The sequence below is a fragment of the Littorina saxatilis genome, linkage group LG3 (assembly GCF_037325665.1).
Source record: "Littorina saxatilis isolate snail1 linkage group LG3, US_GU_Lsax_2.0, whole genome shotgun sequence".
Taxonomy (NCBI): domain Eukaryota; kingdom Metazoa; phylum Mollusca; class Gastropoda; order Littorinimorpha; family Littorinidae; genus Littorina; species Littorina saxatilis.
In genome coordinates this window covers 64,776,685-64,796,864 of record NC_090247.1, presented here as the reverse complement: position 1 = coordinate 64,796,864, position 20,180 = coordinate 64,776,685, and the positions used below count along the sequence as shown (strand labels likewise).

General features: G+C 40.4%; 2 protein-coding genes and 1 long non-coding RNA gene across 5 annotated transcripts in view; 2 read left to right on the top strand and 1 right to left on the bottom strand.

Moving 5' to 3' along the window:
* LOC138962990 (S-methylmethionine--homocysteine S-methyltransferase BHMT2-like) overlaps nt 1-3,527 on the top strand; it is a 71,929-nt gene extending 68,402 nt beyond the window's left edge. For both annotated transcript variants that reach the window (XM_070334964.1, XM_070334963.1), the window contains one exon: nt 1,101-3,527. In XM_070334964.1, the coding sequence (XP_070191065.1) occupies nt 1,101-1,393 (293 nt within the window). In that variant the 3' untranslated portion in view covers nt 1,394-3,527. The remainder of the gene's footprint in view (nt 1-1,100) is intronic.
* Nucleotides 3,528-4,943: 1,416 nt separating this feature from the next.
* LOC138962992 (soma ferritin-like) lies at nt 4,944-18,779 on the bottom strand. Of its 2 annotated transcripts, none has more exons than XM_070334966.1 (4): nt 18,524-18,779; nt 6,509-6,655; nt 5,863-5,988; nt 4,944-5,236 (listed from the first exon to the last, which is right to left on the bottom strand). In XM_070334966.1, the coding sequence occupies exons 1-4, from the start codon at nt 18,626-18,628 to the stop codon at nt 5,096-5,098; spliced, it is 519 nt and encodes a 172-aa protein (XP_070191067.1). In that variant the 5' UTR covers nt 18,629-18,779; the 3' UTR covers nt 4,944-5,095. The 2 variants fall into 2 exon arrangements, with proteins under 2 accessions (XP_070191067.1, XP_070191066.1); XM_070334965.1 differs by lacking the exon at nt 18,524-18,779 and adding an exon at nt 18,127-18,283.
* Nucleotides 14,102-14,764, top strand: LOC138963004 (uncharacterized). The gene is made up of 2 exons (XR_011454686.1): nt 14,102-14,226; nt 14,620-14,764. It is a non-coding gene; the product is annotated as an uncharacterized lncRNA (long non-coding RNA).
* Nucleotides 18,780-20,180: the final 1,401 nt, after the last annotated feature.

Below are 20,180 nucleotides of genomic sequence, written 5' to 3'. Positions count from 1 at the left end.
TGTTGATCATATCCCTGACATGTTCATTGGGTTCTCTAGCCGAGTCAGTTATTTCTCAAAAGTGCATTTTGTTCAACGACAGATAAAGGCAACAACCTATTGCCCTATGCAGCTACCATCTGCGACAAGGACTGAAAAAAGGCAACAGCATACTGCATTGCAATCTTGGACAGGGACTGAAAAAGGCAACTGCTTACTGCAATGCCATCTAAGCGGCTGAAAAAAATCCGGCAGCTTAGTTAGTGCACTGCAATCTTAAGTGAGCGGGACTGCAAAGCCAGCAACCTATCGCTCACCCAAAACTGAACAAAGCGTCAGAATAAACTAGAATATACTCCAGAATAAGCCCTCCTTCCTCGCGTCTGAACACAAACCTGTGCTCTCTCTCTCCCCCGTTGCGCATATGCCTTATCGGCCCTGCAACGCAACCATCCAGATCCAGATCCAGATCCAGATCAGGGACTGAAAAAGATAGCAGCTTCTTGTAGTAGACACGTTAGGCCTTTTTTGCGTTACGGTCCGGATGTAACCCCGTGTGAGGTTCACCGTCACATTGACAACACATGTTCGCTCTTCTTTCAGTGTGTGATGTCAATAGACGATTTTCGTTGGCTGTGAAAGAGTGAATACCCTTGCATTTCCTCCGACAAATAACTTCACACGTGCTCCTGTTCCGGTGTCACGAACTGAAAACTCTGCCTGAACAATCCTTCTCATTGCGGTCAATGCGCATGCGCTAACATGGGGAGATTAATCAGGTCGTGAACAACCTAACCCTAACCCTTACCCTAATCCTAACCCTAACCCATGGTTCGTTCGGTCAAAGGGTCGCATTTTGTAAGTCCAAGATTGGCGCATGCGCATTGACCACAATGAGAAGGATTTTTCAGCAGAGGTTTTTGTTCGTGATACCGGCGCGTGTTTACGACACACCCCTCGCTAGTGATTAGCCCCTCCAAAGTGTGTCCGAGTAAAAAGCAAGGGCATTCACTCTTTCACAACCCATAGGCAACAGACCCGACAGTTATTTTCGGAATTGGTCGATTCCGCGGGGCTTATTCTGGAGTACATTCTATTGTGTGTTTTTTCACACTTTTCAGGTAAAGGCGCCTACCCCCTAGACCTGTCATGTCTGCAGAGCAGTCGCAGTGACATCCGTCAGTTTGCACGTGACGCACGTGACCTGGGCGTGCAGTACATCGGTCTGTGCTGCGGCGGCTCCTCCTACCTGCTTCGAGAGATCGCTGTGGAGTACGGGAGGCACCCGCCAAGCATGAAATACGCCCCCAACTTGGAGAAAAGTTTCGTACTAGGCAACGACCTTAACAGTCAGTCGGCTAAAGTATGGCACGCCATGTCGGGCAAAGGGGCGGGGAATGGTGGAGCTAAGTAGAAAGGTAGTGGTTCTGGGTTGAGGTGCACGAAGCGAAAGTGGGTGCCACCCAAACGGGTGAGAACAAACCATGGGGTCTGGTTCGTTGAAATCACAACGAACCTCAATTTCAACCAATCCAACACCGCGGCTGACTCCCACCCGGTTGGTAACTTTCTCGTGCACCTCGGCCCTGGGGTGGGAGCAGGTGCGAAAGCTTAAAGGGGTAGCAAGTTAAATGTGGTTAACTGAAATTGCTCCTTTTTCATCAGTCCTTGTTTCTCCAGGCCTAAAATGGTTTGGAAGTGAAACTACTGATAAGGTTTTTTGTGAGTGGCATCGGGTTTGGGAACATATAAAAACAAACAAACAATAAATAAATAACATAACATACTGTAACACCTGACTTAAAAAGTAAAAAGCGGCAATCATCAGTGTATCACCTCTTTGTTAAAGGCACAGTGCAGCTCACAGCCTTCGTTTTGCGTTTTTGTTGCAGCTGAGTGCATTTACAGTTCAAAAATCCTCCTATGGTAGTAAAACAAACCCAAAACTACCCAACGACGACATCTGTGAAGCTCGACAGTTTCTTGTTCAAGCGAGTGCATAAATTAACCTAGTTATTACGTGGTGTTTGGTCGGAGTTCGATTCAACTGAGGGATTCCGGCCTCCGTTTTGTGTTACACAAACTCATGATGACGTCTGACATAGTTTGCTAGTGAGTGTCTTTTTGTGCATGATGTGGTGATCTACCTGATCTAAATTTAGATCCAAAAATAGGCCAAGACCAGCCGGGTCCGAGTACGAAATCAATTCGTAAAAAAAATTGCAGTTCTTGACTCTTTGGGTGCAAGTCAATGAAACTTGGTAGTTCTTCTAACGGATAGCTGCCTGAGGTATGACTAAAAGCCCCAGGGGCTCCGTGCACCTGAATTTGACAAGTTTAGTACCTTTAAGACCCCTCCTCCAGCCACCCACCGATTTAAGACTTCTTGACTTTTCGCTCTTTATAAAGTTTGCAAATTATTTACAGTACAGTACCTCCATTTTTAGACTCCTTCCTTTTTCAGAACAGATTTTCTTCGATTTTCGAAGTCTTAAGAGGGGGGGTCCCCACTGTAAGGAGAGAGGCTTTCTGCGTTGTAGTTTTACTTTAAAGACGCACCATAACAGACGTTAAAGGTAGAATTCCCTGCGTTTGATTAATAATGATAGTAATGGCGATACTTAGATGGTGCAAATCCTAAAATAGTTCAAAGCGCCTCACAATTAGTGACAGTCAGCAGCTGAGCGGGTGGCAGAAAATTCCTTTATCTTATTTAATTGCATTCTAAAAGAGGATGAAAGTTGCTTTTTTCATTTAAGTTCTTCTTATTCAGTTCTCGAGGTGCCAGGAGATTGGTTCCGCATAACTCTCACTGTACTTACTCTTGTTGCAAATGTTGAGTGCAGATAGAGCTCGCTTACTTCCCTTCGTTACTTAGGCATGGATGCATATTTTCAGTATCTGCCTTTATACCAATAAGACCTCAGTACGTGTCCTAATTTCACATGCAAGATGTTGTTTTGGTTCTCCGGCAACAAATAAATTTGCTGTTATGCTGGTAATTGTACAATATTGCTCATGGCTGGATTTGGTACATGCATATTACTACGAAATGCTATAGTATATATATGCAAAACAATCGCACAAAAGAAGGGCTTTTAAAGTCATCGTATTACACCGTTTTCTGAGAAAACTTGTTTTTTCCTTGCATTTGTCAATCAGATTTTTTTTTTATTGCAATACATGTTCCTGCAATATCATGCCTGTGAACTCCTTGAAAATCAAATATTTTCTTTCTAAGAAAGATAATTAATCTTTGTTTGTAATTGATACTGTTTGTATGCTGATATGTTTATTTCTGTCAACGATGGAATGCATGCGTGTCGTTGCTTGTAGTGAAATGATTTTAGGTTTGTAATTTTTGTGCGAGTGTGTCTGTACATGTGGTTAATTTGGTGTCAAATGATGATTCTGATACATGGAGTAACATGTGCAAAAGTGCTATAGTGTATGCAGGTAACATGGTTGAACCAGTATGCTATGGCAGGCTATTTGTGCAAAATGCATTTTGCAAATTGTGAACCAATAAAATTATCTCCCTTATCTGACCCCTATTTTCCCAGTCTGAGTGTACAAGTATTCCGATAACTATGCATTGCAAAATTATTATGACGGTATCCTCACACACCTTAGTTTGACCTGAACGGTTGGCTAATTACACAGACTTTTGTTGGTTCTTTTTTTAAATTATTAACTTTTGTTTTACTGTATCAACTCAGCTGACCAAGGCATCCAAATCACATCCATAACTAATCAAATCAAAAAGTCTTTGGATTCTTTCCTTTACAATAAAATCACATCTTTTCCTTTGGAATCATTTGTTTGCATACACTTTTCTAAAAACAATACTTTGTGTAAATGTAAGTTTCAAGTTTGTATAAGTCCATAACCCCTGGGGGCATTTTGTACAATAAATACAATCATGATATATGCTAATATTGTAATTAACAAAATAAAAAAATGTATCAAAAACTGTTACAAATTCTATTAATAAAGTCCAAAATGTAGAAAAACTCGAGTCGAAGTGAAAAACACGCACAAAAAAGACAAACTTTCTCGTGAGATTTAACACCAAGATGGACAGCTTTGTTCACAATGAGACTTGTCCGGACGTAAGCAAACTAAACGAATATACTGAATACTTCTATTCAGTATTGGTATGAGATTCAGAGTATTTTCTCAAGCAACTTTTCCTTCCAAAAAAAAAAAGAGAAAAACAAGAAGGGCAAAGCCCATACGACTCACATGCTTTACACATTTTTCCTACCAAAATACATGTGACCTTGACCCAAGGTCAAGGTCATCCAAGGTCATGCAACACAAAGCTGTTAATTCAAGACATAGGAAGTACAATGGTGCTTATTGGCTCTTTCTACCATGAGATATGGTCACTTTTAGTGGTTCACTACCTTATTTTGGTCACATTTCATAAGGGTCAAAGTGACCTTGACCTTGATCATATGTGACCAAATGTGTCTCATGATGAAAGCATAACATGTGCCCCACATAATTTTTAAGTTTGAAACAGTTATCTTCCATAGTTCAGGGTCAAGGTCACTTCAAAATATGTATACAATCCAACTTTGAAGAGCTCCTGTGACCTTGACCTTGAAGCAAGGTAAACCAAACTGGTATCAAAAGATGGGGCTTACTTTGCCCTATATATCATATATAGGTGAGGTATTGAATCTCAAAAACTTCAGAGAAAATGGGAAAAATGTGAAAAATAGCTGTTTTCTAGGCAACATTTATGGCCCCTACGGCCTTGACCTTGAAGCAAGGTCAAGATGCTATGTATGTTTTTTGGGGCCTTGTCATCATACACCATCTTGCCAAATTTGGTACTGATAGACTGAATAGTGTCCAAGAAATATCCAACGTTAAAGTTTTCCGGACGGACGGACGGACGGACGGACGACTCGGGTGAGTACATAGACTCACTTTTGCTTCGCATGTGAGTCAAAAAAGGAAACTGTATTTCAAGGTCTTAATTGTCCTCAGGCCGTTTTGCACAGAATTTGATGCCGAGTGTGCGTAGAGATGTTGAAGCCAAAGGGGTGGCTTGCTGGTAGTGTGATAGAAGTACACCCCAGCGTTGTGACGGAACGAGTGCGTCTCACTCTCCGAAATGCTCCTTGTCGTACACGTACTCGCCCAGGCCGGGTCCCACACGCTTGAGGTTGGTGATGTGGTCGGCGAACTCCTTGATGGACTTGACCTGTTCCTGCAGGTAGTGACCCTCCAGGAAGTCCGTCATCTGAAAGCGGGGTAACAGTGGTGTGAACAGTGGCAGACACAGTGATCGGAAACAGACCATATTCGGAAATAACTCGGTCAAGTTTTTATGGGTTGTGGAAGAGTTGCTTTCCCTTGTTTCCATAGAAACACCGAGGCAAGCCTACAATGTCACGTGGAGCTTGGCTCAGTGTTTCTATGAAAAAGCAAAACACAAGGAAAAGCAACTCTTTCATAAAATATTGAGTTATTTCAGGAATTCAGATCTTGCTCTACTTATTACATGCCATGAAGCACAAACTCTCCGTTTTGCACAAACACACAGTCTCTCTACCACGTACGTACACACATATGCTAACACGAACATGCAACACCTTCCATCATGTAACGTGTGTGCCAGAGGTATGTCTGTGCCTGAGCAGCCACTTACCCACCTTGCAAATATAAAGCTATTTTAGTATTTAATTTGCCTATTAAGGTGCCAACAGACCACTAGGCTGAAATTGAAATTGAAAAAAATGAATGAAAACATTCACCCCTGTTTTCTCCTATGGCATCAGGAAATTGACCCCTATTTCATGATGCCTTTCGCTTCAAGACCTGATTTCATCCTATCTAATGGGGTCACACAATCAGACTCAATCTTACCTGAGCATCGTTATGTCGAGCGGACAGCTCGTGGAGGTCAAGCAGCGCCTGGTTGACTTTCTTCTCCAGTGCCAGGGACGCCTGCATAGCTTCCAGACCACTGCCCCACTCATCGCGGTCAGGCTTCTGTTAGAAAAAAACAAGTCGCGTAAGGCGAAAATGCAACATTTAGTCAAGCTGTCGAACTCACAGAATAAAACTGAACGCAATGCAATTTTTCAGCAAGACCGTATACTCGTAAGGAGTCTTAAATCGGGGGGTCTTAAGGCCTAAAAAAAAAAAAAAAAAGTGTGATTACGGTAACCCGACCTACCCTATTTTTAGGGGCCGACCCTATAACTTTTTATTACATTTGTCAAAAAAACGAGTGCAGAAAACGCAATGAAAGCGAAAGCGCCCGAGTCGCACACTTATTTCCCGGTCAAGTAGGTTTAATTTGTACACATTAGAAAAAAAAGTTTAAAAAAAAAAAAGTGATTGCCTACCTTCCTACCCTATTTTTTTTGGCTATGTTACCGTAACCACACCTATTTTTTTTTTGGCCTAAAAAAAATGGGGGTTCCTTTGTATCACAACCATCAGTAAGAAGAGACTAAGTATAGCTAAGCCTTCCACAGGCAAGCGCTTCACACATGTATGCACAAACCTTGATGTCCTGAAGAATGACGCGACCTCCTCGCTGGTTCTGGAAGGCCATCAGCTTCTCTCCATGTTCACGCTCCTCGTCAGACGACTTGCGGAAGAACTTGGAGAACCCAGGCAGAGCTACGTCGTCACGGTCAAAGTAGAACGCCTGCAACAAGCAAGAAATGTCATTATTTTATACTGTGTGAAAAAAATACATGGGGTATAGTATACTTTAAGGCTAGGAAACCGCATTCATGAAACAACAAAAGTAATCTTACTGCAGCAAAATGTTAAACTCTGACAGGTAAATTCAGATGATACAGGAATTTAATAAATCTATATAAATCATGATTTTAACCTCATTTTCAAGTTATGTATCCATACTTGGTAATGATTTACGATAAGTATAATTGTGCAGTTAAACATTTTAGAATTTATGTGACGGTTTTTCGATTTTGAGGCAAAAACGTGTCTTTGAACTTCAAAAAAATTCAGAGCTTCACACAGTGCTCCAATTGTACACAGTGCTCCAATTCGGGTTAATGTCTTCTTCAAAATGTCCTTAGCAAACTGGTCAAGAGTTTTGCGTTATTTGTGTTTACCTTATGTATACCTTTCAAGGCCAAATAGTAAGCAAGGGTGTCAAAAAATGGGTGTCTTTTGGTTAGAAGGCAAACTTTCAAATGTCTGTAGATCGTCAGAAAAAAATCGTACATGAATGAAAAAATATTCAAAAAATTGTTTTGTAGAACACTAACCGATCTGTGAGCAGCTTTTTTAATGTCCTTTTATACTTTATTTATGTGCATTTTGGTGCCTTATCCACTTTTGTTTTATGCATCAAAGTTGGAGTACTAATTATTACAATTAAACTATAATTAATTTTGAAACAGTATTATTTACAGTGGCAACATTGAACTGTTCTTAATGATCATGACATACAACTTACAAGTGTGTGGAACCCCCTGCTCCCATGATGCATGAATCTAATAAAAGTATACCCGAAGAATGCATTAGTTAGCCCTATTCTTCTTCAGGATGAAAAACAGATCACATAGTTCTCTTGTGTGGTAACAGTTTGCTGTCAAAGTAAAGCTGTTTGTATGTATGACAGCTTGCAAGGACGGCTTTCATGTGCAGATCGACCATATCGGCTGCGTCACTGTCACTGTCAGCCACAGGCACCCAAAACAACCTATCTTTTGTTGCCCAAATGACTTATGTTTTGCTTCGTCTACCAACAGCTGTGACAAATTACAAAACAGGGAGAGAAATAGAACTTAGAAAAAATCATTCAACGAGTATTTTTCTGACAATAAACAAGTTGAATTTCGTTGAGTCCCTGTTTCGTTTGGCAATCTTCCAAGTGTTGTATAATAATAAATGAATCGGTCACGTGCTCTCAACGTGACCCTCTGAGTCCAAACACGGGAACGTGGGCAGGTCACAATGGCGAACGGCCTTGTTAACAACAGCACGAAGCTTACTCCGCATCTGATCTGACAATTTTATGCGTTGTTCAAAGATCATACATGTACCTTGGCAGTGCTAGGGAGGCCCATTGTCTCAAGGGTAAAAAGTGCATATCGAGGCATTTTTACAGTGCTGTAATTACCTTTAAAATTGGACAGCTGTCCTGTAAGTTATGTTGTGTATGTCAAAGTACTTTTATAAGTGTTGTACAAAATATGAAGTCTGTACGATTAATACATTGAGTTATTAAACTTTAAAAGTGGGCAATTCAAGAATCTCATTTTTTTGAAGAAAACTAGGGAGTCTGTACAGACTGACAAATTGAAAAAAGTTAGAACAAATTGATTTTTTCTTATCATTTTATTAGGAGAAATGTTGTTATGACAAAAATATCAAATTTGACCTTAAAAGTGCATTTAAGAAGTTTTTTCAGCTAACTGAAATATAACGCGATCCAGATGTATATAACGCTAAATTCTCAAAAAGTGTACACACGAAACATCGTTTCTTTTCAAGGTAAACATATGATGTGATATACTAAATTGAAGGTCTTTTTCGTACAAAGTCAACTATTTAATAGTTGAAGCAGTATTCTGATACCCGGATACACTCAATGTAAAAATTGTATGTTTAAAAAAAAGAAGTTAAGAAAGTTGTTTTTTTACCACTTTAAGGGCTTGGTTTTTTTCCATTACCAAAGTTCATGTTAGCGATAAGTGAATATTCTGCATAGGTCAAAAAGCAAAGTATGAGGTATAAGTAAGAGGTGGGGTACGGGGATATTGTAGTATGGAGAATGCTTTTTTCTACCCATGCAAGCAAAGTCGGAAAGCAAGCACACAAAATAACGAAGAATTTGAATCTACAAGAAGAAAAGTTGAAATGACTGATGCAAAGCAGATCTATTCAGACATAGCTGTGCGACTATTGGAACTAAGTGTCACTGAATAGAGACGAGATCACAAAGACGTTACGGTGGCACCGCGTATTCAGTTTGGCAGTTTTTGTGTCACACATAGGAAAGCAGCACCTCTTTTGCTTTTAGCGCGCTCTAAAAATCATTCATGACACGGATAATCTCACACTATGAGAGTTTTGAAGCGGTTTTGCCTCTCCTGTTTACCTGTATGATGTAATCGGTGAGTATTCGTTCAGAACAGTATCTCTCTGTATGCATGGGTCTGTCCGTGAACAAAAACAACCTCAAGACCCACCTCGCCTCGTGTAAACAGTTCACCTCACCGTTTTAGATCTTGTCATGCTTTACCTGGGATAAAACCGTTCTTCCACTTGGTCACATACCAAAAATAAGCAGCATCGGTGATGTCTGTGCACAGTGGTAGTTTTAAAAAAAATTCATGTAAGGCGCTGGTGCCTTATTCGAACATTAATTCATCAACATATTCAAACTCACCCCAGCAAGCAGTCAGGGTTTTGAATTTTGGTATGTGACTTAGTTGAGGGATAGTCGTTTCCCGTGTAAAAGAAACAGCACACAAGCAGCCAATTTGGGAACGTTTTCTGACGATCTGGACCTTAAAATGTTCAAGGGACATTTGCTGTACTGTCATTAAGAAACACCTGCAATGAATTGCTAGAAAGTGTTCTGTAACTTTGCAAAATAATTATATAAACATTAAAGGCACAGTCAGCCTCCCGTAAACCAACACAGACATTGTCACTGTCAGGCTTTTACACACAGTACAAACACCCTTTCATTTGAACACTCACCGCATGAGAACATCCTGGGTGCCCTACGTAAAGAGTGAGCAATTTTCAAAGAAATCATTTTTGTGTGGCCAGTCTGATCAGACAATCGGACGGCGCGATCTGGCGCTAGACCTAACTTTTAAAATCTAAATAATAAATTGACAGCTTGTTACACAAACATTCTTAAATCATATAATAATTATTTTTTCATCAAAATAAGATTAGTACAACTCGAAGTTTTGAAAGTTTAAAAAAAGATAGCCCGGAAGTGTGTCTCGCAAAACGTGTTTCTCGTAGCAGACGAATGCTCTGCATGTCGCCAGTTTCTTTGAACGGTCAACCGCCACCGCTCAGTTCGTGTGACTCGCAGCCGTTTGTTGCGATTTAGATTCAGAGGTAGACAATAACGTGCTGTTGCAGATACAGCCAGTCGCATTGAAATCACAAACTGACCACTACATTGTGAAAAAAAGGAAAGTTAAGTGGAGCACACGGGTTTACGATGGCTCAGGGGTTAGATAAACCACGACAACAGGTGTGTGGTTTACGCGAGCTAAATCAGCCATTCAAACGAACTGTGTCATGTAATGCTATTAAATGTTATTGCAAGTGAACGTGTTCGATAAGGTTATAGAACTGCTTTTTTTTCATGAGAAGATATTTAAATCGTTCTGTAAACCATTTGAGACGGACTGGGGCTTTAATAAGCAAGCGGTTTTCATCTTCTACTATCCTGTGTCACGAGTCCAACATTAATTTATGTTTTAGTCCTGATAGTACACATTCGCCAACGCAGATTAAAGTAAAAACTGTAATCTATAGCTAAAGCACGCACATTCTGTGCCGTACCTTACTAAAGCGCATGTAAACAAACACCCTTTCCACTGGAGAGATTACACGGTCTCAAATAACTACCAAACACTCTATTTAGATCTAAAACAATAGATCTCCTAAGAAAACTAAAATGTGGTTGAGCGTCGTCAAATTTCAAGGTCAAAACAGGGTTATGATCCGGTCATACACATTTAGCGTTAGAGTCGTATAAGCGTTTGCCTTTCTTGTTAGATCTGTTCACTATAACGGATGATGTTCCTAGGTGGGAATCAATACACTGCCTTCGGAAGCAATATTCTTCAAGAAGTTACTATGATTTTCATTAATAATAGCTCTCTCGATTACATTATGAACAAACGGATTGACCTTTTGCTACACATTTCATTTGTCTGTTTTAATATATCTTCTCTGTTAGCTCTTTGAAAATGGGTAATAATTTCGAAATTCGGCTCACCGCGACGGGCTTTTTACTTTACACTTCGTAACGAACTGATTCAGCTTTTGGTGGCACAAAAGATGGAAAATCGCTTCACTTCAATCGCCTGGCAAGGTCAAAACAATGCACACACTAAACTATAAATGCGAAAAGATGTTCTACTAATAGATTTATCTCTTGAGATCACTGACAAGAAAAACGATTTCCCAAAACGCCTGTGTTAAAAAGGAAACACTGTGTTCAGAATCAACACTTATCAAAGACGTATTGATAGCTTTTGTAAGTTGCTCATTTAAATATATAATGACAAAAGATTGATTGTTTGAGACGAAAAATTGCATCCATCTGATAAGAATACCTTTCCTTTGCGAATCTTTGGATCTTGGTCGATAATTTCTAGTGTTCCAGCTTGCCGCGACGTCAAATAGCTTTTTCTCTCACTATTATGACTTGATTCAGCCTTCGGCGGCGCAACCGTTGGAAAATCGCTTCACTTCAATCGATTGGCCCGGTCAAAGTATAGCCCGTATTGATGAGAAAAGATGTTCTTCTTGTAGATTAGCCTTTACAGATTACTGAGAGAGAAGAGCGTTTTCCAAAAATGCCTGTGTCAAAATAAAAACACTGTGTTCAGAATCAACCCTGTCAACGACGTAAGAAAAGCTTTTGTAATTTTCTTTTTTGAATATATAATAACACTAACAGAAGGGTGATCGTGTGACATGAGAAATCTCATCCATCCGATAAGAATACCTTTCCTTTGCGAATCTTTGGAACTTGGGCAATAATTTCTAGTGTTTCAGCTTGCCGCGACGTCAAATCGCGTTTTCACTCTCTATTATGACTTGATTCAGCCTTCGGCGACGCAACCGTTGGAAAATCGCTTCACTTCAATCGATTGGCCCGGTCAAAGTATAGCCCGTATTGATGTGAAAAGATGTTCTTCTTGTAGATTAGCCTTTTGAGATTACTGAGAGAAAAGTGCGATTTCCAATAATGCCTGTGTCAAAACGCCTTTGTTCAGAATCAATTATATTCAGAACATTTTCATAATAATCATAAGTCGCTCTGTGGAATAGATACTAACAAATGATTGATCTGATGGTATTGCAAAAATTCATTAAACTGCGTCTAATATTTTTTCCTTGGGAGATCTCAGAACTTACGTTTTAGTCCTGAAAGTACAACAGTTGAAAAATCGCTTCACTTCAGTCGATTGGCCCGGTCAAAGTAATGCACACATTGATGAGAAAAGATATTCTACTGATAGATTGGCCTTTTGAAATTATTGACAGAAAAGAGCGATTTCCAGAAACATCTGTGTCAAAAATAAAACACTGTGTTCAGAACTGACCCTTTTCCAAGACGTTAATATAATTTTGATCTGACTGAATTACCCTCGAAATGCAGATGACGAACTGATTCACCACACATTTGTGGTATTTTACACACAAATTTCAACTGTGTTGTTTCGCGATAAACAGCCATAAACAAACAAATGTGGCGCCGTCACGTCGCCTCGGAAGGAATAACGCAGGTGACCAAGACTTGTTTCCGATACCTGTCTCAGGCATGAAAAGTGAAAAAATACTGAAAACAAAATTCGAAGGCGCGTAGCGCCAAGATTCGCATGCGCGTAGCGCCAAGTTTCGCAGGCGCAAAGCGCCAAGACTTCTAGGGGGGTCCGGGGGCATGCCCCCCCGGAAATTTGTTTTTTCAAGGGTGCAATTTGGTGCAATTTGGGGCTATCTGAGCCTTAAAATTGGATTCAAACATGGCCCCAAAACTATTTTACTATAACTATGACTAGGAAAAAAACCCAAAAAAACAAAGGAAAAATACGGAAAATAACAAAAAATACGGTTTATTTTTTTCAAAAATACGGAAAATACGGAAAATACGGAGAATTTTCATGCCTGTGTCTGATTAAAATCATCGTTTTTTTCACAAATGACGGCTCTTTGGCAGATCTGGTGAGTTGGAAACTGTCTATGAATGTTTCATTTAATGTCAAATGCGTACATTCTTGTCGATATTGTTACCTTTGGGCTCATAAATTAAGTCAATCGTCGTGTTGTCCGAAAGTGACTTTGGTCAGCATAGAACTTACTGTGCTTTGATCATTGACTGAGAAGAATCTTCCGATGACACTTAGTGGGGCTCGTATGTTGCAGACGCACTCATAAATCATTCACATCTTGCAACAAACATCATACTTTGTGGTATTGTTCCTTATAATTATTTAAGGGATTTCAGATACAGAGCCACTTCAGAAATCGTTTTTTTTGTCTTTGATAGGGAATAAAAGGCTGCATTTACAGCAGACGAAATTCGTACCAAAAGCGCTCAGCAGTAAATATTCCCAACTCAGCAAATGTAAAATTCAATGGTTTACCATGCACCAGAAGTTGTCTGCTGATAACACATGCATGACATAAATACTCTTATGGGTATTTTTGTGTTCTGGTATTTAATTTGATCGTTTTTAGAATTTTATATATCCGCAGCATGAAAATTCAAGATGGCGGCCTCCGCAACATTGCGTGTTTTGATTTGAGCGAAAACAACGTTTCTGAAGGTAAGTTTTCAAGAATACGCATCCATTCACCAATGTCACATCATTTTACTGTTTAATTCTCCCCTGGGGGTCTGTTATTCATCGGGTGAAGCGCTGAAATGCAGAGTAATCTTTCAATAGCTCATCAAGCTGGATTGTGATGCTGATAGATCTAGATCTATCTGTTGATTACAAGTAAGGAAATCATGATCGCCACGCTGGTGATTTTAAACAGATTAAACGAACTTTGAATAAAAGGCGAGGAGAAAGAGATTGTTCATGGTATGATAAATGATTAGTCCTGCCTACGTTAAGGACTTCCATAAGGTGGGGAGGGGTAGAGTCAAAAACTGAGTGAGGGTAGGCCAGATAGTAGGATGACCAGCTGGAGATAAAAACACTCCACTCCCCATGTCTTTACAGTGTTGTGATCAAACTTTCAAAGACGGTAGGTAACAGACAAAAGCATACAGTGTATGCTAATCAAATGAGATAAGTGGTTTTGAAAAATGAAGAGGTACCGCTCTTTGAGTTTTACAATTTTGGTTTGTTGCTTGTTTCTCATCCTTTTGCTTATTTTAAGTTGACCGTGCATTGGTGTGAATTTTATTTTTACAGGATATATACAAGAGACGTTACACCACATGCCGGTTCCTGGGAACAAGCGTTCTGCATTTATTCCGGTGCCACAGAAGGGAGCCGATTTCACTAGTACTACTGTATCAAGGTTTGTTACCTAATACATCTTAACAGTAAGATTTTTTTATTTGTATTAATTGGAACATGTTTGCACATCATTTGTAAGCGACCTCTGTGAATTTGATGGGTTTAACGTACGAACCATCACTATGGTCAACATTCTGTTAGCGACTGTTTGAAGCGAATAAATGTAGCGGTCAGAAAGATTCCAGAATCAGTTGGGTCACTGGAAACTGTGTTTGTTTGTTTTTTATTAAACCTGAAACAGTAAGAATTATACGAATTCATGAAATATAATTTTCTTTCATTTTGGTCTGTTGTGTGAAGACTTGCTAACCCGGCTTTGACCGACTCTCTGAGATAGTAAACATTATTCAAATACATTCAAATAAAAATGTCACTTTTCATCTTTTGTGTGAAGGGTACCACAGGCTGATTTCCTGCACCATGGATGTAGAGGAGGCCAGACAGTCTGCTTCTCATTCCAGCTGTGTTGCGTTTTTTTTCTGCTCGTGAAGTGTATCGCCACATTGCCAAAGCCATTGGCCAAGAGAAGTCACCCTGTCTGCCCATTTTGCATAGCCTTACAGGCTGTGACACTATGTCGTTCTTCAATGGTATTGGGGAATCAGAAGGCTTGGGAAGTATGGCAAGCATTTGAAGACGTCACTCAAACTTTCTTCAGGTTGTCTGCTCCTCTTTGTAAGCTGAGTACCACTGACAGGGCAGCACAAGAGCTTTTTGGTGTACATTTGTAGGACAAAACCAGCAACGTACTGGGTGTAAACAGTGCTAGACGGTACCTCTTCAGTAAAAAGAGCTGCCAAATTGACCATAATCCCCTTACAAGTGAGGTGCTGCTGCAGGACATGAGATTGAGAAGAACCATCTACCTATTAGACTTCCAAACTCTGTGGGCTGGCAGTTCAAGGCTGGAAAGTGGGAGTCATTCTGGACGAGCTTTCAAGAAGTATCCAGCGTGTGCCGAGAACTCATGAGGTGTGCCTGCAAGAAGAGCTGTACAACAAAACGCTGCAAATGCTGCTAAGAACGACTGCAGAGCACAGCTCTCTGCAAATGTGCTTGCATGCCTGTGAAAACTGTCAGCATCTAAACTGTGCAAAAATATTATTGCACCCATTTTCATACCCCAACTCAAACTTTTATTCCTGTGTCATTTTATTCAAACTGTCTATGCCATTAAAGGCTCGCATCTTCGCTATCTGGCACATTTATTTTTAACATCATCATTTACGCCGTCAAAATAAGGATACCCTTGACGTGACAAAGAGATGTGACAAAAACTTCGGGTACCTTTTAAAAAGCCGACAATTCCTGAGGCACAACTGGGTCACTGTTGTATACGAAGAGAAAGTCAACTTGATTATCCATCCAGAACAGGTTGTTTTATTTCGCCATCTTGCATATTTCTAGTGTTGTGCCATTGTACCTACTGATGTATGTGTCGATCTCACGGATGAGATGTTTATGTGTCAAATTTGAGGGATACCCAAGTCAACTAAAATCCATGTATTTTAGCAATGACCAAGTGGGTTGCGTTGAAACTTTCAGGAATGTGTGTCTACGCACGAGGCGTAGTTCAACCGTTTGAGTACACTTTCAAATCTTCACGAAATAATATTTTAAAAACTGCCACAGGTTTGTTGACTTACATCCCACATATTTTTGACTTCGCATGTATATATGACAGATGGTTGTTTCAAGTACTGCCAAAGTTTCTTTTGAGTATAGACACTTGCCGGAATGTGCTAGTTGTGTAAACACATGAGAACAAACAACGTTTTCGAAATACAGCGATTATGAATTTTAGTCGACTTTTGAGTTGATACATTACATTTTTATCAGTTTTATTTTGGGGGTACCCTTATTTGGGCGGCGGTCAAATAACCCATGTAAAGGCCACCTTTTATCTTAAAAGTGTTCCAGTTAGCCAAGTTGAGTGCCCTCAATAGCATACATTGAATATAACAGCACAGGAATGAATGTTTCCGTTTTGGTATGAAAATTGGTGCAATATATTTATTTTTGCACAGTTTAGGTAATCCACAAATTCTTCAACCCTGCCACCCACACCGTCCAATCATTCTCTGCACCAACAATACATGTATTGTTTTGTTTAAAAATGTGTTTGTGTTAGTTTCTATTGCAAGAGAATGTCTTGTAGCATCAAAAATGCCTAAATACCCTTTTATTGGCGGCCATTTTGAAAATTGTAAAAAAACTACTGATTTCTTAATTTTTTCACGGTGGCTCTGTATCAGGTTTTGTTAAGCAAAAGCAAATGTCCATTTACGCCAAATTTGCTGTTAATCACATGAAGTGAAATATGCCTAACATACCCAACCGTTTACACTGGCGGCCATTTTGAAAAATTGTTTAAAAACAACCCATTTTTTATTTTTCGCGATGGCTCTGTATCAGGTTTTGTTAAGCACATAAAACTCTTCATATTTGCTTAATTTGGTGTTTGTTGCATGATTTGAATGATTTTGCAACATAGGAGCCCCACTAACTAGTTCATTTCACTACGCGACTGCAGATCTGCAAGGAAACTTATGGCAGGGGAAATAAGCTTAACTGAAGACGAATAAGCGGAGTAACTGTTCTTCAACGGATTGCTCTCACTGATCTAAATATTTAGATCTTGTCGTCTGCTAGTCTGCTAGTAAGTAGTCTTCGGTCGTGTGAAAGTCACATCTATTTCGACTGTGTGCATCGATCCGTGTAGTGAAATGTTTATCTTTGATGATTTGGCAACATAACTTCGCTAAATGTGCTTCGAGTGTATCTCCCCGTTAACCGCATTTGAAAACGTCTTTTAACAAGACCATGTTTCGACAGCCCAGACGGGGAGGATCCTCGATAGCTCACAGGGTATATAATGTTTTCCGCCGTTTTTTGAAGAATCCTTTCAAATTTGCTATTCCAAAAGTACCCTATGACACGACTCGAGTGGCAAAGAACATTCTCTGCAATTCCTGTCTCAGTCCGTGCAGCCGTTTCGGGTCCTATCGTCATCATACAAACATACACACAGACACACAAGAACCAGCTTTAAAAGTTAGATTATGTAGGAACCATGTGAACCAGTGATTTTTTCTTATGTACAACAGATACTACAGTATTTCTGCTTTATGAAAAGCAATATTTCAAAAACAAAACTAGAGATTTGAATTTTGACCACTTTTCCCCCTTTCTGTCACCAGTACTGAAGAACAACTCAAATACATCATAACAAAGGGTTGATCTTATGCCACACTAAATTTCAGTATTGTACTTGAAATAGTTTTCCTTCGCGCGCTCTTGGAACTTGGGTGACGATTTCGAGCGTTCCGCTTGCCGCGACGTCAAATAGCTTTTTTTTCCTGTACACCGCGTACACCTGTACAAGGCGGAAGATAGCGTTTTAGGGCAAGTTTGGGACTTGTTTTACTCATGAAACAAAAACAGGACGTTCACATACCAACAATCATTCAAAAGAAAAACAACTGGAGAAACCGTTGCAAGTTGTTTGACGTTTTCGAAATAATCATCATAGAAAAGTACAAAAATTCACGGCTGTGGCCGCCATTTTGGAATTTCACTGTGGGCCTCCCTAGCAGTGCCGTTGGTCAACGTCGATACCATGAAAAATCTCCCAAGTCTTTAAATTTGTCGTCGCAAAGCTTCATCGATTTTCGACCTTCACTTTTAGCCACAGGCTCAGATGACTCGGCACAAATAATGTTTCGTCAACAAGCACATAACATAAATCGAAATCTGTAACATAAAACAATCAAAAGTAAATTGTTGAGCAACCTGCACTGGATTCACAGGGATAAGGGTCATTATCGTGGCAATTCACGCTTGACCGAACCAGTGACCAGCGAGAAACTTCACAAAATGAGATGAATGTCGGCCCACTTACCATAGACTGGTAGCAGTAGCAGGCATGGAGTTCCATGTTGATTTGACGGTTAACTCCGGCCTCACACTCGGCATGGTAATTCTGGCGGCACTGACTGACAGCCATTTTGTCGGAGAGATTCGGGTGATAAGATTAAACGCGAGAAATGTCGAAAAAGGTGTACATAGGCCTATGTTTTGAGACAAACCGAAGAGTATTTGCCAGTGCCCTTGTCAAACAGGCAGCATGACAACGGAAAACCTGCTGCAGACTTTCCCACTAGACTACACGATGGCCTCAGAAGCCAGATCTGGGCGGAGGCGACCATGGTGCAAGGGAAGCTCTATGGCAGTCTGGACGACCTACAGCGCACGGCAACATTTGCGCGGAGAACCGAGAAGAAGAAGAAGACACTTACCATAGACTCGTAGCAGCAGCTGGCATTGAGTTCCATGTTGATTTGACGGTTAACTCCGGCCTCACACTCGGCATGGTAATTCTGGCGGCACTGACTGACAGCCATTTTGTCGGAGAGATTCGGGTGATAAGATGAAACACGAGAAATGTCGAAAAAGGTGTATAGGTTCTCCGTAGGGTGCCGGAATTTCAAAACGTGACGGAGTGGCTCGAGAACCGACGAGTATAGGTGACGGAGCTCCCACTGAGGCTCGGGAACCGGTGTAGCAACATTTCAGTCACGACTTTCCGACCTTGACATTGAAGCTAGGGTCATGTGGGCGTTGGCATCATCATGATTGTCCAATCAGAAATAGTCAATGATCATCTCCGAAGTGTGTTCCGGTCCGGAACGCAAAACGCGGAAAAAGAGAACGTGGTTTGACAACTAAAGGGCATTTTGACCGGCTCGCACTAGATCTACAGCATCGTTCAAATGTGGGAGAACGACACATCTGATAAATAGCCAGTGGTTACCAACATGAGAAACTGGGGATAGGAATCGGAATCCGTATTTAAGTTTGAAGCGGCCCTGACGCTGTTTGTACGTCAATCCGGAGAGAAGCTATCGTACACTAGGCCCTAGGTGACATTTCGTCAAGTTCCACTCCCAGTGTGCCGACTCTATGGCCCTCCCCCCGCCAAACTGCTACCCCCGGTGGCAGGGAAAGCGGTTCGACTTAAGGTGACTGCAGGGCAAGTTCGATTTTGCAAGCTAAAAATAAATGTTCTACTACCTTGTCAGTCTAGATCTGGAACTCATGAAACAGCACTATTCAAATCCCATAAAGTGAGCTGGTGTTTTTCTAGATCTAAGCATCGACCGAATTCCATAGAAATGTTCCTTGCATGGCATAATTATTTACCTAAATCTGTTATTAAGTTTGTTGAAAATCAAAGTATTCGTTTTTTGTTTGTTCGCGTGTCTGGATTTTGTTTAGTCGGTTAGCTTACACGATGTGTGGCTTTTTATTTTGTAAGGGTGGTTTAGCATGTATAAAATTAAAAATGAGACCTAGACCACATACGCCATGAAAGTAGAGTTCCCCGTTCAATACCAAGATTGCTAGTATTAAATATTTAGACAACTTTTGGATAAATGTGTGGGGCTGTGGTGTTGCAGTGGTAGATTGTTTGCACGGGTATGTAGGTAAGTAGCCTACGTGTACATCCGTTTGCTTTTGTGCAGGCATTTGTGAAGCAGGAACATGCAACATTTTTGACAAACATCAGGGTTGTGTGTGTGTGTGTGTGTGTGTGTGTGTGTGTGTAAGCTTACATCCAGCACAAAAAGCTTCAGCTCTACTTCACCAGTCAAAGACAAACGCATGCTTTATTCAGCTTTCGACACATATATTCACTCGATCAGAATCGAACCCTCTTCAGGAATATTTTATTTCAGAAAAAATAACATATTGATTCTACACAACAAATGGTCTTGCTATATGCTATTTATGAACGATGAAGACTAGCAACCGAGACAGATGAGGCATCAAGTTTCTTAGCCTTTTATGTTGCATACATGTCTTTTTATATTTAGTCAAGTTTTGACTAAATATTTTAACATCGAGGGGAATCGAAACGAGGGTCGTGGTGTATAATAATAATAATAATAATAA